Here is a 19,161-nt window from a genome sequence, read left to right as displayed (position 1 = left end):
CATGGTGTCTGGGCTCCAGCCAGAATGTCAGCAGCTGTCCTCGCTCCACCCAGCCACTCTACAGCCTCTCCACCTGTGCCCAGCCTTGACATTCCCCAGACAGGCCCAGCATTCCAGAGACGGGCTTGGAATTCTGGAGATGCCTCCAGAGGAGGCCAGAGCTGGCAGGAGACCCTATAGAAACCTGGAGGGAGAGGAAAGGGGTTCCCTCAAGCCTGCCTTGGGGAGCTGGAGAACTTAAGGGCCTACACGTGCACCCAGGAATGACATCCCAGGAGAGGAGGCAGAGTTACAGAGGGCAGCACCACCAATCAGGGCACCATTCCATGGTTTAGTCACCCCTACCATGTGCTGGGACCCTTCAGAGAGAGGCCCAGTCCCTAATTGTGTAGAATTTATAGTCACCTCAGGAAGACAAAGGCAGTGAGGAAACCAGCATTGTGCTGCAATGAGGATTGTGGTGGCCAGGGGTAGTGTGGTCCAGGAAGGCTTCCTGGAGGAGGTGGCACTGAGCTGAGGCCTAAGGAACCCCATGGGAAGGTATGAGGAGAGACTGGAGCATTTCAGGAGCAGAAAGACAGTGTTGGGCCAGGCACCAAGCCTCAGCAGCCTTAGGTGAGAAGGCCGGGTGGCTCTCAGCACAGCAGGACGAAAAGGATGGAGGGAGGTACACAGGTTCAGGGCACGGTTTGGAACTGGAAGGACCGAATGTGAGGTGTGAGAAAGTAGGGAGTCAAGGATGACCTTTCATATCAAGGATGAAGCTGCTGTTTCCTGAGATATGGAAGCCTGAGGGAGGCACAGGTTCTTGATGATGGGGTATTGAATAGTGGAGGTTCCTTTTTTCCTTCAGATATTTTTTTTTTACAATTTTTTAAAATGTATTTTTATTGATTTCAGAGGGGACAGGAGAGGGAGAGAGAGAGATAGAAACATCAATGATGAGAGAGAATCATTGATTGGCTGCCCCTGCAACCCCCTACTGGGGATCAAACCCACAACCTGAGCATGTACCCCTGACTGGAATCGAACCCGGGACCCTTCAGTCCACAGGCCGATGCTCTATCCATTGAGCCAAACCATCTAGGGCTTTACAATTTTTAATGTTTCATTTTGAAATTTCAGACTTGCAAAAATAGCACAAAGAACTCCCATTTGCATTTCACTCAGCTTCCCCAAATGTTAACATCTTTAAAAAAGTGTGTGTGTGTGTGTGTGTGTGTGTGTGTGTATTGATATCAGAGAGAGGAAGGGAGAGATAATCATTGATCAACTGCCTCCTACATGCCCCCTACTGGTGACCGAGCCTGTACCCTGACCAGGAATTGAACTGTGACCTCCTGTTTCATGGATCCATGCTCAACCACTGAACCACACCAGCTGATCCCAAATGTTAATATCTTAAATAGCCACAGGACAACGAGCAAGCCCAGGCTACTACTAAATCATCTGCCCCTCTCACTCCCACTGTCAGTTACGCTACTAGAGTTCTCTTCCTAGACCAGGATCCAAACCAGGATCATACACTGTGTCTTGTCATCCTGTCCACTTACTCTCCTCTAATCTGGGTCCTCAGTCTTTCTTCATCTTTCACGACCCTGACACTTGAAGTGGAAAGGCCAGTTATTTTGTAGAATCTCGCGATTTGGGTTTGTCTGAGGTTCCTCAGGACCAGAGTCGGGTTCTGCATTTCTGGCAGGATGGTCACAAGGGAGATGGAGAGTGTTTGGTCCATGTCAAAGTTGAGTTGCCTCTGGAACAGGACGCTGGAGGTAACTGGGAGGACAGAGGAGAGCTATAAACGCAGGTGTCACCAGAGTGAGAAGTGCTTTCCCAGCCTTGGTCCTGGCTGAGACCCCAGGGAGAGGGTGTGTAGAGAGAGGTGGCCCAGGAGTGCACCGGGCATCCCACATGGGCAGTCTGGGGGAGGAGACATGGCCGATGGTGTGGGAGAGACCCTAGGAGAGTGAGGAGCCCCAAGAGCCAGGAGGGGAAGAAGGAAGAACAGGAAAGCTTCCTTGGGGAACTTGGAGGCTCCTGAGGCCGTGGCCACCTGGACATGAGAGTTTCATTGGAGCAGTGGGTGGAGAGTGTGGACAACACTAATGAAACTTTGCAAACACCCAGGGAACAGAAATGGGCGGGAACTAGGGGAGTGTGAGTCCAGAGAAGCTCATCTAAGGGGGGGAATCAGGGAATGGCCTGTGCGCTGATGGGAATCTGTGAAAGGGGTGTTGCAAGACGCAGGGCAGAGCTGCAGAAGGTGAGGGGCTCTGGGGATGTTTTAAGGGTCTGGGTATAGCACTGGGCCTTGATCCAAGATGGGCAAAGAGAAAGGGGGCTCACGGCACTGAGGGAAGAATTGTGGCAGTGGGGACACTGAGTGCAGGAGGTGTGCCCAGAGGAAGGGATGTTCTGAATGGAGATACGGAAGGCCACATCCTTATTAGTGGTGACTTGCAGGACGGGTGGCTGAGGTGGGGAGAGGAGAAGGACAAGGACCCGAGAGGCCAGGGGGCACCCAAAGCATGTGGGAGGCTGATGGAATTGAAGGAGGAGAAGAGAGAAACCCCAGTGAAGCCCTCTATGAATGAAACAGGAGGATGACTGTTACAAAGAGGGTACATGGGTGGGGCTGGGGGCGGGGAGTGGGGCTGGTCCCTTAAGAAAGGGGTCATCAGGGAGGGATCTCTATGGGATTGTCCCAATATCTCTGTTCCAGAATGAGATGGAGGGGGGGGGAGCGGCTGGGGCATCTCTTCCTTCTGAGCATCCCCACCCTCAGAATTCTCGCTGGGAGAGGCTGGGCTCTGACACTCCACATACCTGCCTGGTGGCATCTGGTGCGTGGCACACATCACACATGTATACAGCCAAGGGCTCACAAGCTCCCACCAGCACACAGCATTGAGCCCCTCTACATATATCACCTAATTCTGACTATTGTGCTTCATTTATTTCTCTCCATTTCTTCTGGGCTGTGTCATCCTTTGCCTGGATAGTGCTTCCTCCATGAAGCCTCCGTGATTTCCCCCACCAGGAGCCATCTCCCCTGCAGTGGAACGTCTCTCACTGCCCCTGCCTCTTCATGTTGTGATTGCCTGGTTATTGCCTGCTACCCCAAGAGGCTGCGGTTTCTTCTGGGTGGCCCTGCTGCTCTGCCCAGGGCCTGACACAGCGGGCAGCGTGGGGACATCCTGCAGTTCCCACTTTGTCCATCAGATGGCACAAGATGTATGTGGCTGGGCCCATTGACTCAATAAATCAGGGATACCTTTGAGTCTATTTTTCGTCTGCAGCTTGCAAACAGGGGCCTTTACAAAAGGTCCCTTACCTTCTTCCCAGATTGGGAAACTGAGGCCCAGAGAGGGAGAGGACCTGCCTGAGGCCACACAAAAAATTAACTTTAGATTTCGGGCCCCCCGCCCCTGTGCCAGGCTGTGTGGAGTGGGCTGCCCTGACCTCCTGCTCCAGGAGATCCAGGCCTCCCCCTCAGCGGGGAGCCTGGCTGAGCTGAGACCCCATGGTGAGCTGGCAGCTGGAGAGTTGTTGGGCCTGATGCCCAAAGCGAGGGGGTTGGGGGGGGGGGGGCACAGGCTGGCTGAGAGGCCACCTGGCTCCATCTCCAGCCAGATATTGGCCCCGCCCAGGGTTATGCCCGAAACATCTCTCCAGGAAGATGGAGGCAGAGGGGCTTCGCCTCTAGGAGGGACCAAGATATAATCACCATCATGGCAGCCCCTGCACAGGCAGCCCTCTCCATTGCAAACAGTCCATTACACCCAAGGTGGCAGGAGGAGACAGAGACCCAGCGAGGGAAGGGCCTTGGCCCAAATTCTCCAGTAGTCACAGGTGGTGGTCTGAGGGCTGTTGCAGGCCTCCCTGAGTGCCCCTCACCCCCTGGGAGGAGACATGCATCTGTCAGGGGGAGGTGGGGCCAGGGAGACAGGGTTCAAGGTCCTTGGGTCCTTCTCATGCTTAAGGCGCCTGACCCGTTTACCTTCCAGGGATGAGATGGGGACTCCAAGTGCCACCCCCAGGAGTCACCAAAGCAAAAGAGAACCCCAGGAAGGGGCAGGGCTGGTGGGCCTATTTCAGCCTGCTCTGTGGCCTGGGCCAGGTCCTTCCCTCTCTGATGCCCCCAAGTTTCCTGACCTACAGTCCGGGGGCTTGGGCTGGTCCATCCTGGAGGCCTAACTTGCAGGAATTTCTAGAATTCCGGGAGCCCCAGTTCTGGCTCAAGTTTGAAATCTTCTTTGCTTCCAAGGCCTCAGATTCCGAGTGTAGGGGTCTGGGTGGAGTGGAGTGACAGCTGTGAGGGGCAGGGACAGGGAATGCTGTGGGATGGGGCATGCGGTAGTCCCCTCACCTGCCTAGATTCAGCCCCTCAATCTCATCTCCTCCTTGTCCCTCTCTGTGGCTTTCTTGCCCCCGATCTGAGCTCAGGGCAGAGGGGGTGGGGGTGTGAGCACCCTCCCTTCACCCTCACTCTGGAGGGATCACATGTATAGGGCCTATGATGCAGAGGGGGATTCTGGGAAGAACCCAGCCCTCACTGAGTGACACTCTGGGCCCTGGGTCTCTGAAAGGACTGGATGGCTGAGAGGGGCAGGGCAAAGGGAGGCTCCCCTGCCCAGTGAGCTGGGATGCGGCCTGGAGGCCAGACATTCATCTCTAGCCAATCTCAGATCTGTGAGGTGTGGCAAACCTCAAGCCTTCCTCCAAAACATGGAGCCCCTGCGACTGGAATGACCTCCTCCCCACACACGGTTAACTTAGACGCTGCAGGAAGCTGGGGAGCCAAGCCAAGGCTTCAGGGGGCTGAACCCTGCTGGGATCATGAACAGGGCCCAGAGTCAGTTTGTGGGGGGAGGGGTTCTCTGCCACAGGCGCTGGAGGGGCAGAGAGCAAGGGAGAGCCCAACCAGACCCTCACCAGACCATCTACCTCCGATCTGACTCCTGGCCTCTTTTCCAGGTTCTCTTCCTCTGGACCTCTTGCTGGAGCCTGGAGACATTTCTGTGTAAACTACCCACACCCCAGCTGGGAAAATCTCCCCAATGGGGAACCCGGAACCAACCAATCTGATGGAGGCATCAGGGCCAGTCGGGGTGGAGGGAGCCAAAGCAGGTGCATGGCAGGCACTCACTCCCCCCCGCCCCTCCTCCACCTCCTCCTCCTCCTTCTCCTCCTCCTCCTCCTCCTCCTCCTCCTCCTCCTCCTCCTCCTCCTCCTCCGGCTTCCTGGCCCTGGACAGGGCGGAGCCAGTGCCTTATAAGTGGCAGGCCTGGCGGCAAGAGAGCAAACTACAACCAGCAGTGGGACCAGAGGGTGGCTCCACAGGCAGCGAGGTGCCCTCGGTCCCCAGCATGGCCTCCTCGGCCTGGGCCATCTGCTGCCTCTTGGGGAGTCTCCTGTTCCACAGGGGCAGCCCCAGCCCCAGTGCCAGCTTGCCCCGCCTGCGGCTCTCCTACCGAGGTATGGATTATACACCCTGTTCATGGGCATGATCGTGGGAACCCGGGACCCTGCAGCACCCCCAGCTGTGGGGGCCCCAGCCAGCCGGGGCAGTCTGTTCTGCCAGCCAGAGGGATGCAGTCATTCCCTGCACAGCCAGTGGGAAGGACTTAACAGCGGTCATTTCCCAGGATGGTGCTCCTCTGGCTACTGCCAGGGGCAGGCACTGGGGAGGAGGAGGCAGGGGGAGAGGACAGCTCCTGGAGGCATGGCCAAGGTGGAGGTGGCAGGGACAGACACACTCAGGGGAAAGCTGAGGGGACTTTTGAGGAAATGAGAGAGATGAATGGAGACCCTGAGAGACCTCAGTAGAGATGGGCAGAGAGAGATAGGGATGGGCAGACAGGGCAGGTCTGGAGGGTCTGTCTGCATGGGGTGGGGGCTCCTTGCCCAGGGCAGACAGTGGGAGAGCAGGATCCTGTCCCTCTCCTCCCCCACTGCAATGCGGACCCTCCCCCTGTCCTCACAGCTTCCCCCTCACCCACCTGCCCCTTGCAGCCCACTCCCCCATGATGCTGGCCTTGCTCCTCCCTCTCCGTCCCGGCTCAGAAGGTTCCTCTGCAGATCTAACCTGATGTGTTGTGCTGTGGCAGGCTCAGGCCTCCTCAGAATCCGTAGACAGCACACAGCAAAAGGTTCCTGCGACACAGGCTCGCCACAGATTCTTCTTAGGGAAGCCGGAGCGCGGGGTGATCACCTTTCTCTGGGATTCTCAGTCCAAAGGGGAAACCCCCAAAATAAAACAAAGGGGGAGACCCAGGCTCTGGAGAGTATGAGGGGGAAGATGTGGCTCTACTCTGGAGAGTCTGAACATCGAGTCTGGGGGAGAATTTGGTTCTACCCTTGGAGCTGTGGTTTTGGAAGGAAGTCAGGCTATAAGAAAAGTTAAATAAGGCAAATCCCCTCCAAAGTACTGTCAGCCATGGAGGGCTTCCTGGAAGAGGCTGAATTTGGGGTAGGATGAGTGCTGGGCTGAGGAAGGGCAGGCATAGGGCACTTGGCCTTCCCAAGGGTGGCCAAGGTCCCTTCCCATTCATCTTGTCTGCCTCTTGCCCACCCACCTCCTCCACCTCCAATGCCAAGGGTCCTTGACTCCTAGGACCAGCCTCCCAGACAGCCTCCCCCTACCTAGGGCTGGGTGGGCAGGTCAGTGGAGGAAAAAATCCTCGTTAGCCACATCCTGGACTAGAGCCTGCAGCTTGGCCACCCCTGGCCTCTCCCAGACCCAGGCCTTTTCCAGGATTCCCTCTGCTGGGAACACTGTCCCCTGCCTGTCCGCCTGCACAGCTCACACTCACCCACCCTTCCTCCAGCTGGCTGCTGTACGGTCCGCCAGTGGGCCGTCTACGCAGTGGGCGCTGCATAGAACACAGATGGGCCACTGGGAAGGAGGTGTTAACGGAAAGAGCAGGGGCTAAGGGATGGAGGGAAAGGAGTTGGCCCTGGGTGGGCTGGGCTGGGTGGGGGCTCAGAGCCCCCTATCCCACCCACCCCCAGGAGCCATTTCCCAAAAGCCCTCCTGGCAGCCCTGTGGATGGAAACATTTTCCAGATGTGAATGTGGGGGGGGGGGTGAATGCACAGCTGGGACCCTCCACTTCCACGCCTTGGCTGAGGGGCCCTCACCCCTCCCTTGCTCCCCTGCAGAACTCCTGTCTGCCAACCGCTCCGCCATCTTCCTGGGTCCCCGGGGCTCCCTGGACCTTCAGGCTATGTACCTGGATGAGTACCGAGACCGCCTCTTTCTGGGGGGTCGCGATGCCATCTACTCCCTGCAGCTGGACCAGCCGTGGGCAGACCCCCGGGAGGTAAGCTGGGCTGACGGGGGCGAGGGTCTGTCTGAGAGCTGGGCAACTCTGGATTAGGGCTGGATGGGGAAACTGAGGCTATGAGTTCGCGGTCAGCCAGGCTGTGTTTCAGGTTCTGTGGCCGCCGCAGCCAGGACAGAGGGAGGAGTGTGTTCGAAAGGGACGAGACTCTTTGGTGAGTGCCCTTGGGAGTGACTGCTCTCAACCCTGACCTACACCCAGGGTAGCCTGTGGCCACTCCTGCAGCTGCCTGTGCTGGGGCATTTGAAACAGACAGGAGGGCTCTTGAGGGTCCAAGAAGAATGTCACCCTCGCCGTAGCCAGTTTGGCTCAGTGGATAGAGCATTGGCCTGTGGACCAAAGGGTCCTGGGTTCGTTCCAGGCAAGGGCATGTATCTCGGTTGCAGGCTCCTCCCTGGCCCGGGCCCTGGTTGGGGTGCATGGAGGAGGCAACCAATCAATGTGTTTCTCTCACATCAATATTTCTCTCTGTCTTTCCCTCTCTCTTCCACTCTCTCTAAATATCAATGGAAAAATATCCTCGGGTGAGAATTCAAAAGAAAAAAGAATGTCACCATAGACCCCAGGGCTGATCAGCCAGGCAGGGCCCGGCCTTGGGACCTGAGGAGACAGATGGTGAGCAGCCCTCACTCCGCCTCTCCCCACCAGGTGGAGTGTGCCAACTTCGTGCGGGTGCTGCAGCCCCACAACAGAACCCACCTGCTGGCATGCGGCACCGGGGCCTTCCATCCCACCTGCGCCCTCATCGCGGTTGGGCACCGTGGGGAGGTGAGCCCCGGGCCCCATAGGGACTGGGAAGCAGTGACATTCCCCCAGGCGGCCCGAACCCGCCCCGTTGAGCCTGGGTCGGGGCAGGGGTTTCAGAGGCCTGAAAGGCGCCTTTGTGCCAGAGCTGACCCCACTGGCAAGGCCCTGAATTGAGGGTGCCTTCACCCCACCCCCCCACTCTCCAGCTGCACGCGATGTGTGATGGCCACTGCCCGGGTCGGGGGGCTGGTACTACTTTCCCAGGTGACACCCCTGCCTCCCTCTCCCCAGCATGTACTTCACCTGGAGGCCCACAGTGTTGAAAGTGGGCGGGGGCGGTGCCCGCATGAGCCTAGCCGTCCTTTCGCCAGCACCTTTGTAGGTGGGTGATGCTCAGGTCTGGGTGGGCACAGGGAGGGTGGGAGCCAGCTGATGTTCTTGGGAAAGGGTGGTGGCTGGGCCCTCCTCCCCTGACTCTGCCCCTCCCACCCCAGGTGGGGAGCTGTACACGGGCCTCACGGCCGACTTCCTGGGGCGCGAGGCCATGATCTTCCGGAGTGGGGGTGCCCGGCCGGCCTTGCGTTCTGACTCTGACCAGAACCTCCTGCACGGTGAGTCTGGGGCCTGCTGAGGGCAAGGCTGGCTCAGGTCGGCCCCAGCATGGGCAGGAGGCAGGGGAACTGGTGCTGGAATGGAGGCAGGAGGGGCGCCCATCCCCCTTTACCTCTGAGACTCCGGCCTCCAGTGGGACAGTACCTGCCCCCGCCCCACTGGGTTCAGCCACCTGCCTTCCCCGTCACCCCCCACCCAGACCCCCGGTTTGTGATGGCTGCCCGGATCGCGGACAACTCTGACCAGAACGATGACAAGGTGTACTTCTTCTTCTCGGAGACTGTCCCTTCGCCAGATGGGGGCCCGGGCCATGTCACCGTCAGCCGCGTGGGCCGCGTCTGCGTGGTGAGAGCAGGGAAGGGGCGGTGAGGGCGGTGAAGTCTTTGTTGCACTTCCTCTTCCCCAACCTGCCCCCACCATCAGCAGTAGGGAAACTGAGGCCAGGGTGTGAAGCCCACGCCCCTGCCTCTGCCCTGAGGGTGAGGGTGGAGGAGGGGAGGAGGGCCGTCCTCTGGGCCCGAGGCTGACCCTGGCCGGCCTCCGACCCACAGAACGACGCTGGCGGCCAACGGGTGCTGGTGAACAAGTGGAGCACCTTCCTCAAGGCCAGGCTGGTCTGCTCGGTGCCCGGTCCCGGTGGTGCGGAGACCCACTTTGACCAGCTGGGTAAGGGCAGGGCCAAGGGCGGCCTGGGTGCGGGAGTGGGGAGGCCCAGAGCCCGTGAGTGGGGGACAATGGCAGTGGCCTTCTGTCTCCCAGAGGATGTGTTCTTGCTGTGGCCCAAGGCAGGGAAGAGCCTCGAGGTGTACGCACTGTTCAGCACGGTCAGGTGGGCACACTGGCCTCCCCTCCCTGCACTGGGTGGGGGGTGGGGGGGCTCTGTGCCCCAGCTCCTCGGTTGCGCTTCTGCCTTCATATCCCGGCTTCACCATGGGTCCCTGTCTCCGTCCCTGACTTGGTGACTGGCTGTATCTTCTGCTTCCCTCTCTCTACCTCTGCCCGGGTGTTCTTGTTTTTCGGTTTCTGCTGACTGCAGGCACTGTCGCCCTCCACACTGCCCACAGAGCCAGGCCGCCCCCTTCCCCTCTGAAGGCCACCCTGGCCTGACTGTCCCCGTCTGCCCTCGGCAGTGCTGTGTTCCAGGGCTTTGCAGTCTGCTTGTACCACATGGAGGACATCTGGGAGGTCTTCAAGGGGCCCTTTGCCCACCAAGATGGTCCCCAGCACCAGTGGGGGCCCTATGGGGGCAAGGTGCCCTTCCCCCGCCCTGGCGTGGTGAGTATCTGGCCAGGCCAGGGGAGAGGGCAGGACAGAGATGCCAGGGGCTCTACGTTGGGACAGCATTGTGCCTGCATGCAGCTCCTTAGCAGCTGGGAGCCAGGGCTCCTGAGGGGCGTCAGGTGAGGGGTGGCAGGGAGCCCTGACAGCGTTAAGGAGCCTCTGGCAGGCGAGAGCAGTCCTCTGAGGTTGGCATGCCCAGACAGTGGGGCGTGGAGCAGGTTGGGTGGGAATGTGTGACCCAGGATTCCAGGTGCTCCCTCTGCCGCTGCCACAGTGCCCCAGCAAGATGACTGCGCAGCCTGGGCGACCCTTTGGCAGCACCAAGGACTACCCGGATGAGGTGCTGCAGTTTGCCCGAGCCCACCCGCTCATGTTCCGGTCCGTGCGGCCTCGGCGGGGCCACCCTGTCCTCGTCAAAACCCACTTGGCCCAGCAGCTGCGCCAGATCGTGGTGGACCGCGTGGAGGCAGAGGACGGGACCTATGATGTCATCTACCTGGGAACTGGTGGGTGGGCTGAGTAAGGTAGCCGGACTGGGGAGGTGGCGGGTGCCCAGGCGGCTCCTTCCTCTCCTACTGACCCCTTCTTCCCTATCTCAGACTCAGGGTCGGTGCTCAAGGTCATGGCCCTCCAGTCTGGGGACTCAGCTGAGCCCGAGGAGGTGGTTCTGGAGGAGCTCCAGGTGTTTAAGGTGAGCAGGGAGGGGGCTGATGGAGGGGCCCCTGGGTCTAGCCCTGGCCACAGGGAAGCAGGAGCAAAGTGCAGGAGGGAGATGGGCTGTCTTAACTGAGCTTGCGGCCAGTGGGATGAAAGGGATGACACCCCCACTGCAGAGGCCTAACTGGTGCTTCTGAATGACCGAGAGGCCTGGAGATGCAGTTTGTGAGCTGAAAGTTGGGGGGCCCAGGGAGAGATGGACAAGGTGAGCACCCCTGGACAAAGCCCTGATAGGCACAAGTCACTGTGAGGGGGTGGCTGAGGCCCCAAGTGCCCAAGAGGTTCTGCTGGCCCCTCTACAGAATCAGACAGGGGGACTGCTGCACCTCCCAACATGGGTGGTGCTTTGGGACAGCTGCTTCATCGCTGGGAACAGGCTGTGGGAGGGGACACTGGAGATTTGTGCTTTCAGCCAAGCCTCCTACTCCTACTTGGAGGCCAGCCAGGGTAAGGGGACCTTTCTTGTAACCTGACCTCTGGGAAAGACTGTCTGGCCTTAGTAGCCTGCACTGACCCAGGCAGGGAGACAGGGGCTCCCACCCAGGGGCTGAAGGAGGCTGAGAGCAGGGGTGCAGTGGAGGGCTCTCCAACACCCGCCCCCTGAGACCTTGTTCCTTCCTCAGGTGCCGACAGCCATCACTGAGATGGAGATCTCCGTGAAAAGGGTAAGAGCAGCTGCCACCTTCCTCCCCTCCCCAGCCCGCCAGAGCCTCCTTGAGCACAGCCTGTGTCCACTGGAAAGCCCGCAGCAGGCAGCAGGTGCTGGGCTGCCCGGTCAGGCCCTGCAGAGGGTTGGGATCCAGCTGGGAGCTGACATTCCCATGCCAGTGGGCAGTGGGAGGCCCTGAGTAAGGGAGGCTGTTCAGATAAGGAGAGGCCCACAAACTCTGGCTCCTCAGGGAAAACAAAATCCAGATTTGAAATCAAGCAAGGAAGGGGAGCCACTCCTTAGAGGACGGCTGTGTCCTTTTACAAGTGGCACATTCCATCTTTCCCAGTTTATCTGTCTCGGTGTATCTTTGGGGAGGTCTCGATGTTGGTTCTGGGATTACGTAAAGCAGAGTGCACCTCTAAGGTGGGAGGCAAGTCAGGATAAAGGCCATTGGGGTAGTGGACGAGGTGAAGCCCCTTGGAGGAAGGATGCCAGGTCTGCCCACCCCCTACATCTTAGCACAGGATCTGGGGTACATCGTGTGGGTGATAAGCATTTTGTTCCTGGGAATGCACCCATGGTTCTGCTTGGAAATGGCAGGGACCTCAGGAAACCCAGGGGGCTGAGAGCTGTGCAGCTTCTGGGGAAGCCCAGGCTCACCATGGGCTCTGCTTGGGTCCCTCCCCAGCAAATGTTGTACGTGGGCTCGCGGCTGGGCGTGGCCCGGCTGAAGCTGCACCAGTGTGAGACCTATGGCAGTGCCTGTGCAGAGTGCTGCCTGGCCCGGGACCCATACTGCGCCTGGGATGGTGCTTCCTGCACCCGCTACCGGCCTGGCACCAGCAAGCGCCGGTTCCGCCGGCAGGACATCCGGCATGGCAACCCTGCCCTGCAGTGCCTGGGCCAGAGCCAGGAAGGTGAGTGGCAGCTATTCACCCCATAAAGTGGGGCCTCAGACTTGTCCTGTTGTAACAGTCCTCAATTTCTCTACCTGAGTGGCTCTGTCACTATACGGGTATGGGGGTCTTTGGACAGAGTGACTGGCTTGGGGATTGATGGATATTGAGGTCCCTGGAACACTGGCGGGGGCTCTTGGACAGTCCCTGAGACGAGCCACCTCCGCCTCCCTCCAGAGAAGGCTGCAGGACCGGTGGCCACCACTACGGTCTTCGGCACGGAGCACAACAGCACCTTCCTGGAGTGCCTGCCCAAGTCTCCCCAGGCAGCTGTGCGCTGGTTCTTGCAGAGACCGGGGGGCCAGGGGCCCGACCAGGTGAGTGAGGACCCTGCCTCCAGTTTGCACGTGTCCTTAGGTCACATCTCTCCAGAACCCCAAGTCCTGAGTCCTAGGAAGGGGTTCTGAGGGGAACCTGCCAAGTTCAATTGAAGAAAACTGTGCTTTAGGCCCCTGGGTGCCTGGAATGAGGTGCTGCTCTCCTGCCATCTGGGAATGCCCAGGCCAGATGTGCCTGGAACTCCTCCAGTGGCAGGGAGCCCACCAACTCCCAAGGCACTGAGCTGAGCTCTGAGGGGTGGGTGGGTAGCAGAGATGGAAGAGAGGGAGGGGGGTCTGGGCTGCTCAGGAAGTCCCCAGGCTTACATATATGGCTCATCTCTGAAGGGGGTCTTTTCCCCAGGGGATCTTGGTCCTCCTCTGCCCCAGGCTTGTGGCCCTGGCCCCTGGCCCTTACCCCGCACCCCCCAGCCACAATGCCTGGCCCCACACTTCCTCCCTGGAGTCCAACGGTCTGCCCAGGCCCTCCACCCTCATCTGGAAAGTTATGTCAACCCCAGAGATGGCTTCAGTCTGGGGCCTGAGGATGGGCGTGGGTGGGGCAGGGTGAGGAACAATTCCCAAGAGTTCCCACAGGCAGGGAGGGGAGGGAGTGGGTTGGTTACAGGAGGGGCTCTCCTTCAGCTTGGGGACTGGGGGAGGCCAGCCTTGGCCAGCTGTTGGGCTAGGCACTGAGAGACTCCCCCAAGGCCAGGGCAGGGGGAGCAACGAGATGAAATTACACAGCACTAACTGCCCAAGCAGCAGCTTCAACATCCAGTCGCACAGACTAAAGCCCAGACAGCAGCTGGGCCAGAGACCGGCTGGGTCAGAACAGCACTCCCGCCTCCCACACTGTGATGGGCGCTTGGCCCACCCTGGCTGGGGCTGCGGGCCCTGCGCTGTGGGGGAAGTGAGCCAAGCAGACCATGTAGAGTGAGGGGAATTCTAGTCCTGGGGCTGGAGTTACATACCCCCTGAGTAAAAGCCCATATGTACCCTCTTACCCTCTTTGTTCACTGGGAATGTGTGCCAGCGCCCACCTCCACCCCCAAAGCCAAGACAGGTACCCCAGAGCTTTGACTACGGAGGAATCAGTCAAATTTTGGAAAAGCCCCTTCCCAGGCCATGGCCTAGGTTATGGGAAGGTGAAGCCCTGCCTGCAATTAGCTTAGTCTCCAGGAGGCTGAGCCTGCTGAGCTGCTGGTCCCTCCCTGGGGAGAATGGACATGGAGGTGCCCACGTCCTGGTCCCTGAGGTGGCACATTTGGAAAAGCAGGGTGCAGAGAAGTTGATGGTGTGTGCCCTGCTCCATGGCCCCCTCACGCCCTCCCTGGTGCCCAGCAGGTGAAGACGGATGAGCGAGTCCTGCAGACGGAGCAGGGGCTGCTGATCCGCAGGCTCAGCCGCCTGGATGAGGGCACCTACACCTGCACTACGCTGGAACATGGCTTCTCCCAGACTGTGGCCCGCCTGGCTCTGGAGGTGATCGTGGCTGCGCAGCTCAACAGCCTGTTCCACCGGGGGCAGAGGCTGGAGGAGCCCCCTGCCCGGGGAAGCCTGGCCTCTACCCCACCCAAGGCCTGGTACAAGGACATCCTGCAGCTCATCGGCTTCGCCAACTTGCCCCGGGTGGATGAGTACTGTGAGCGCATGTGGTGCTCCTCCCGGAGCCGGGGCAAACAGGCCAAGGGCAAGAGCTGGGCAGGGTTGGAGCTGGGCAAGAAGGTGAAGAGCCGGGTGCAGGCCGAGCGGAATCGGACACCCCGGGAGGTGGAGGCCACATAGAAGGCGGAGGAGGGGGTGGTTGGGATGGGCCGAGTGGCCCAGTATCAGCCCCCAGTATCTCCCACCCACCCAGCAAGGGCAGAGGGGGTCAGCAGGCTTGATCACCTCTTACATATGGGAGTCTCTGCCCCGCAAGCCCCTACCAGGCCGCTTCAGGAAAGGCTGGGGGCCTGATGGAGGGACCCTGTGCCTGTTCCCTGCACCTTTCTGCTCTTTGTTCCAGAAGGAGCCACCACCCTCTGGCCACTGGCAACCCCAGTGGGCCGGCAATTTGTTCTCAGAGGTGGTCCCCAGAGTGTATTTCCGATTGTGCCCAGAGGCAAGAGGGCTGGGTGGTTCTTTCCCAGCTGCAGAACAAAGGCCATTCTGAGTAACCCTTAGAGTAGGCGTGAGGGTGCCCCTGAGGAGGTACTGGCAGGGTGCCCTTAGGCTGCCAGAGGGTGGTGGACATTGCCTCTAAGCTGGCAATGGTTAGAAGACCTACACTGACTGAGTTGGGGATGAAAAGAGGAAATGCTGAGAAGGTAGACACCCCCCCCCCCCACACACACACAATTTTTGCCCTGATACCTTGGTGATCCCTTGCCACTGCCCACCGCCTGTTCTCCATCACAGAATCACAGAAGCTTAGACTGCTAGACTCCCTGCAACCCGAGGATGGGATGGGCCTCAGGCCCTACTTCTTAAACCAAAGGTGCTTCTCAGCCTGACTGCCCTTCCCCAGGCTCCTGAGCTGCAGGCCAGGTTTCCTGGGACGCCCATCCCTCCCCACCATCAGGGCCTCCATGCTGACGAGCAGGGTGAGGATGGTTTCTAGGAGAATGTCTTCCCCATCTGTGTGGACTAGCTGGGGAGGAGTGGGCTGTCTTTCCCAGGGCGATGCAAGCACACCCCCAGCCTGGGAGGGTGGCAATGTGGCAGCTCTGAGAGCATGCTGCAGCTAGTGGACAAGACCAGGGGTAGGATGGCGCCCAGGAACACAGAGGATTGAGAGGCTTCTGAGATGGGAGAGGGTGGGACCCTAGGATGGGCAATGGGACCCAGAAGCAAGCATGCTCAAGGATTCAAGATGGCATCAATTAGGTGAGGAGCCACTGGGAAGGCCAGATGTTTCCCACCCTGGAATCTTCAGTTTCTGCTAAATAAGGGTTGGTCTTGGATGGTTCATTTATGAAGGCTCTTTTCTTTTAAGGGAAAAAATATGGGGGAAAGCTGCTAAGAACTCTAGGTCCTGCAGGTTCTTGGGGCTGAGGCTCAGGTGGCCAGGATGCATTCTATCTGTGCATATAGGCAGGTGTTTTGCCATTGGCAGCAATGTCTTTCTTGAGCTGAGGAACACACAGAGGAGGAGGAGGAGGAGGACTAAATGAAAAACCGTTCCCAGCTTGCATATGAGCAGGTCAGTGACGCACAAAACTGGCAGGAGGGAGATAGGAACATCAGGTTCAAGATTCCCTCCTTTAAAAAACCGAGATGAATAAAGGAGAAAAAAATAGATAAAAAGCAAGACAGGGCTTCCTGTGCCATTGAACTCAAACCCAGACTGAATCTGCCTTAGATTCTATCTGTTCCACCCCATCCCCCTCCCAACCCCCAACTGGGACCCGAAAGAAGCCCTCCTTCCCCCTTTGACTGCACAGCCAGTGAGCCAGGGCATTGAGAGGGACCTGACAGCACTCCGGGAAGCCTTGGCCTGGGGCTCGATGCTGGGCTGTCAGCAGGTAAAAGCAGAGGAGAGGACTGCGGGAAGGAGAGCTGGAGGAAAGAGGGGAGGGGGACCGAGAGGGGAAGGAGAGAGCATAGAGCCCCAGGAATGATGTCAGCTAGCTCTGCTCCTCAGCCCAGGGGAGCCAGGAAGACACAACCAGGCCCTCAGTGGCCTGTAGGCTGGACCCAGGCGTGGCTGCCTCTGGGTAGGGTCCTCTGGGGAAGCTACTCTGGAAAACGGAGGAATAAGGAGCTCAAAATCCTGAACAACAAACACCTGCACTTGGAAAATTATGGACAGCTTCTACCAGCTCCCACCCCCCATGGTACTATGTGTTATTTACCCCTGGAAATGCCTTTATGTGTGAATTCTATTTTTGTATTCAGATGTTGAGATGGGCTTTGTGATTTCTCTAATTACTACTGTTATTTTGTCCTGACCACCCCTGAGCTCTGGTTAGGACAGTACAGTGGTCTACCACACAGAACCTACAAGGAGAGGAATGAAGTTAATATTTACATCACATAATTATATCATTATTGTATCTGTGTATTTCTGTACTAAACTGACTGATACCATCTGTGTGAGCTGAAGTGAAGAGCCTTCCCCATCCATTCCATGATGGAGAAGACCACCCTAGGTGGTGTTTTCTAGAAGGGAGGGCGGGTAGCAAGGGAAGGAAGGAGTCAGAGGGTGTTGTCTATTAGCTGAGATTGCTTCTTAAAATAGGAAAATGCTGCCCTTTGGGCTTCTGAGACTGACCTTCTTGGAACTCCAGGAAGATCTTGAACCAGAAAAAAAAAATGCTGGCAAAGGGCAGCTGGGCACGTAGGCAGCCCTGCTTTTTCCACAATAACACTTGACATTTGTGACAACAACACTTGGCCTGGTGCCTGTCTTCATCCCAAACCACATACCAACGTTTATTAAGGCCACTGTGCTCTTGCCTAGGGGCTGCAGTTTCTGGGGAGGAGGGGCGGCCCCAATAGTCTGACCTCCTGGGTGTGCTGTGGAAGCTCTCACTCCCTTGTGACATAATGCTGCTGCCCAAAGAGCAGACTCCACTGGTGCTGGAGGGAGGTGAGAAGAGGTGACGGACATTGCCCCACCTCACCAGGGAGACTAGCTTCTTGCTCGGATGGGCCCCTCAATCCATGGAAAAGAGGGGGGCTAACAGTACAGGTCAGTCATCAGTCCCATCTTGCAGTCTGCGGCTCCTAGTTTTGTCACCTAGTCTCTGCACAAATACCCAGGCCTGACAGAACCTGAAACTTCCTTGCCCCACCCAAAGCCATCATCACCATGGAGTCATGAGCATCATCAGTGTACACACTTGGTACAACGCTGGGTGGAAGGGGTGTGTGAATGTGATCTCCAGAGCTCCCTTCTCCCCTCACACACTGCTGTCCCTGGGGCATGCAGCACTTCTGCTCCCACCGACACTGCCACCCATGCCCTGAAGACCCCTTGGGTCTGGACTTCTCTCTGGCCCTCATCCTCCTCCCTCCTCCCATCTTAAGTCCTGTTTCCTGCCTGAGGGATTTCACTCTATCTTCCTCTGCCAGCTTTTTCCTCTAAGTCTCATACTTCCCCTGGTCTGTGAGTCTCTGTTTTATGATTTCCCAAACACATTTAGAGCTGGGAAGGAGCATTAGTCAAGTGTTTTTCAAAATGGTGTCCTGTGGAACAATTATCCCACAAAAATGATCAAATAAAACTGGGGATTTCTGCCTCCTTAGCCCCCACGGAGCTGTGTACTGCCTGCTTGCTTGCCTTGTTTTGAAACCCCTGAGAAGCCCATGATGATCTCTCATTAATTGCATGCCTACTGCGTGCTACACAATTCTCCAAAACATTTGGTCCTCTATCCCTTTTTTCCCATGGAGCAGTTAGCATCTCATGTTTCTGGTGTTTTGAAGAGTATACTTTGGGAAACTTCTGATTAGATTTTTTTCTCTTAATATGTGAGATTAATTTATTAATCTCTGCCTTCTACACCTGTAAACTATGGAGGCACTGACTTCCCAGGTGAAATAGCCACATCTTGGCTTCTTATGGCCGGCACCAGAACAGAAGCTGCCACCTCAGGGCCAGGCTGCCTGGACTCTGCCCTCCACACCCAACCTGCCTCCCCGCTTGCTCCCTGCTTCTCCCGTGTCTGGCGTGGCCCTCTGTGGAGGGCTGGGATCCACTCCAAGCCTGTGACTGTCCTGCAGTTCGCATACTAGTTTCTAAGGAAGGGTAGTGGGTATGGAGGAGGCAGAATGAGGAAAACAGCCCTTTTCTATTTCTCAAATGGCTCTGTGCTTCCTTTTCACTCAGCTAAGCCCAGCTCAGGTCCCAGACACCCCTAGAACCTCACAATCAGAAGCCTGGCCTGCCCCCTGCCAGGCTGTCCTCTCCAGATGGTTGAGGCCCCAGATGTCACTAGAGATGGATGGGCCTCCCAAAACTTGCTTGCATGCTTCTGCTAGCCCAGAAAATTGAGGCTTCTTCAGCCAGCCACATCTCCTCCTTAGAACTAGGAAACAGTTACTCAGAAACATTCCAATTTCCATCTGAGTTAAGGATCCATCCCAGCCTCACCCAAATCCCAGTCTGCAGGGGCTCCTGCAAGGAGAAAGTTCAACACACACCAAGATCAAATCCCGAGGGTTTTCTGAGACTATAGGCTTGGCCCTGGTGTAAAGGGAGAATGAATGGGTGGGGCTAGGTTTGGATACAATACCTGATAAGGAGCTCAGGGATTGTTGGGCCCCCCTGGCTCCTATTCCGGACTCACCCACACCCCTGGTGCACAGGAGGTGAGGCAATGGCTGCTGTGGCCCTGTGCCCACTTCCCACTGCCCAGCCCCTGTCGCCTTTGCCATGGGTACCACTGCTGGGCCCCTCTCCCTTAGAGACTATGTCCTAATGAAGCCTTTCACTTTTCCACACTGAATTTTCATTAAGGAAATGGTTCTTCAATGCAGCCTTTAAAAAAATCATTTTCCACTGAGGATGGGAAACATTGCTGTCTCCAGGGAGGAGGCCTCTAG

At 57.8% G+C, this 19,161-nt stretch overlaps 1 protein-coding gene across 2 annotated transcripts; it reads left to right on the top strand.

Annotated features, from left to right (window-relative positions):
* The first annotated feature begins 5,320 nt into the window (after positions 1-5,320).
* SEMA3G (semaphorin 3G) lies at positions 5,321-16,656 on the top strand. Of its 2 annotated transcripts, none has more exons than XM_070390707.1 (16): positions 5,321-5,478; positions 7,164-7,324; positions 7,437-7,499; positions 7,994-8,113; positions 8,384-8,474; positions 8,587-8,703; positions 8,904-9,049; positions 9,256-9,370; positions 9,464-9,533; positions 9,835-9,979; positions 10,260-10,491; positions 10,585-10,676; positions 11,326-11,367; positions 12,043-12,271; positions 12,488-12,627; positions 13,975-16,656. In XM_070390707.1, the coding sequence occupies exons 1-16, from the start codon at positions 5,370-5,372 to the stop codon at positions 14,413-14,415; spliced, it is 2,313 nt and encodes a 770-aa protein (XP_070246808.1). In that variant the 5' UTR covers positions 5,321-5,369; the 3' UTR covers positions 14,416-16,656. The 2 variants fall into 2 exon arrangements, with proteins under 2 accessions (XP_070246808.1, XP_070246807.1); XM_070390706.1 differs by having other exon boundaries at positions 13,972-16,656.
* Positions 16,657-19,161: the final 2,505 nt, after the last annotated feature.

The sequence above is a fragment of the Myotis yumanensis genome, unplaced genomic scaffold (assembly GCF_028538775.1).
Source record: "Myotis yumanensis isolate MYYU_CA2020_CCGP unplaced genomic scaffold, mMyoYum1.0.hap1 SCAF_14, whole genome shotgun sequence".
NCBI lineage: Eukaryota > Metazoa > Chordata > Mammalia > Chiroptera > Vespertilionidae > Myotis > Myotis yumanensis.
This window is presented reverse-complemented; position numbering and strand designations above follow the sequence as displayed.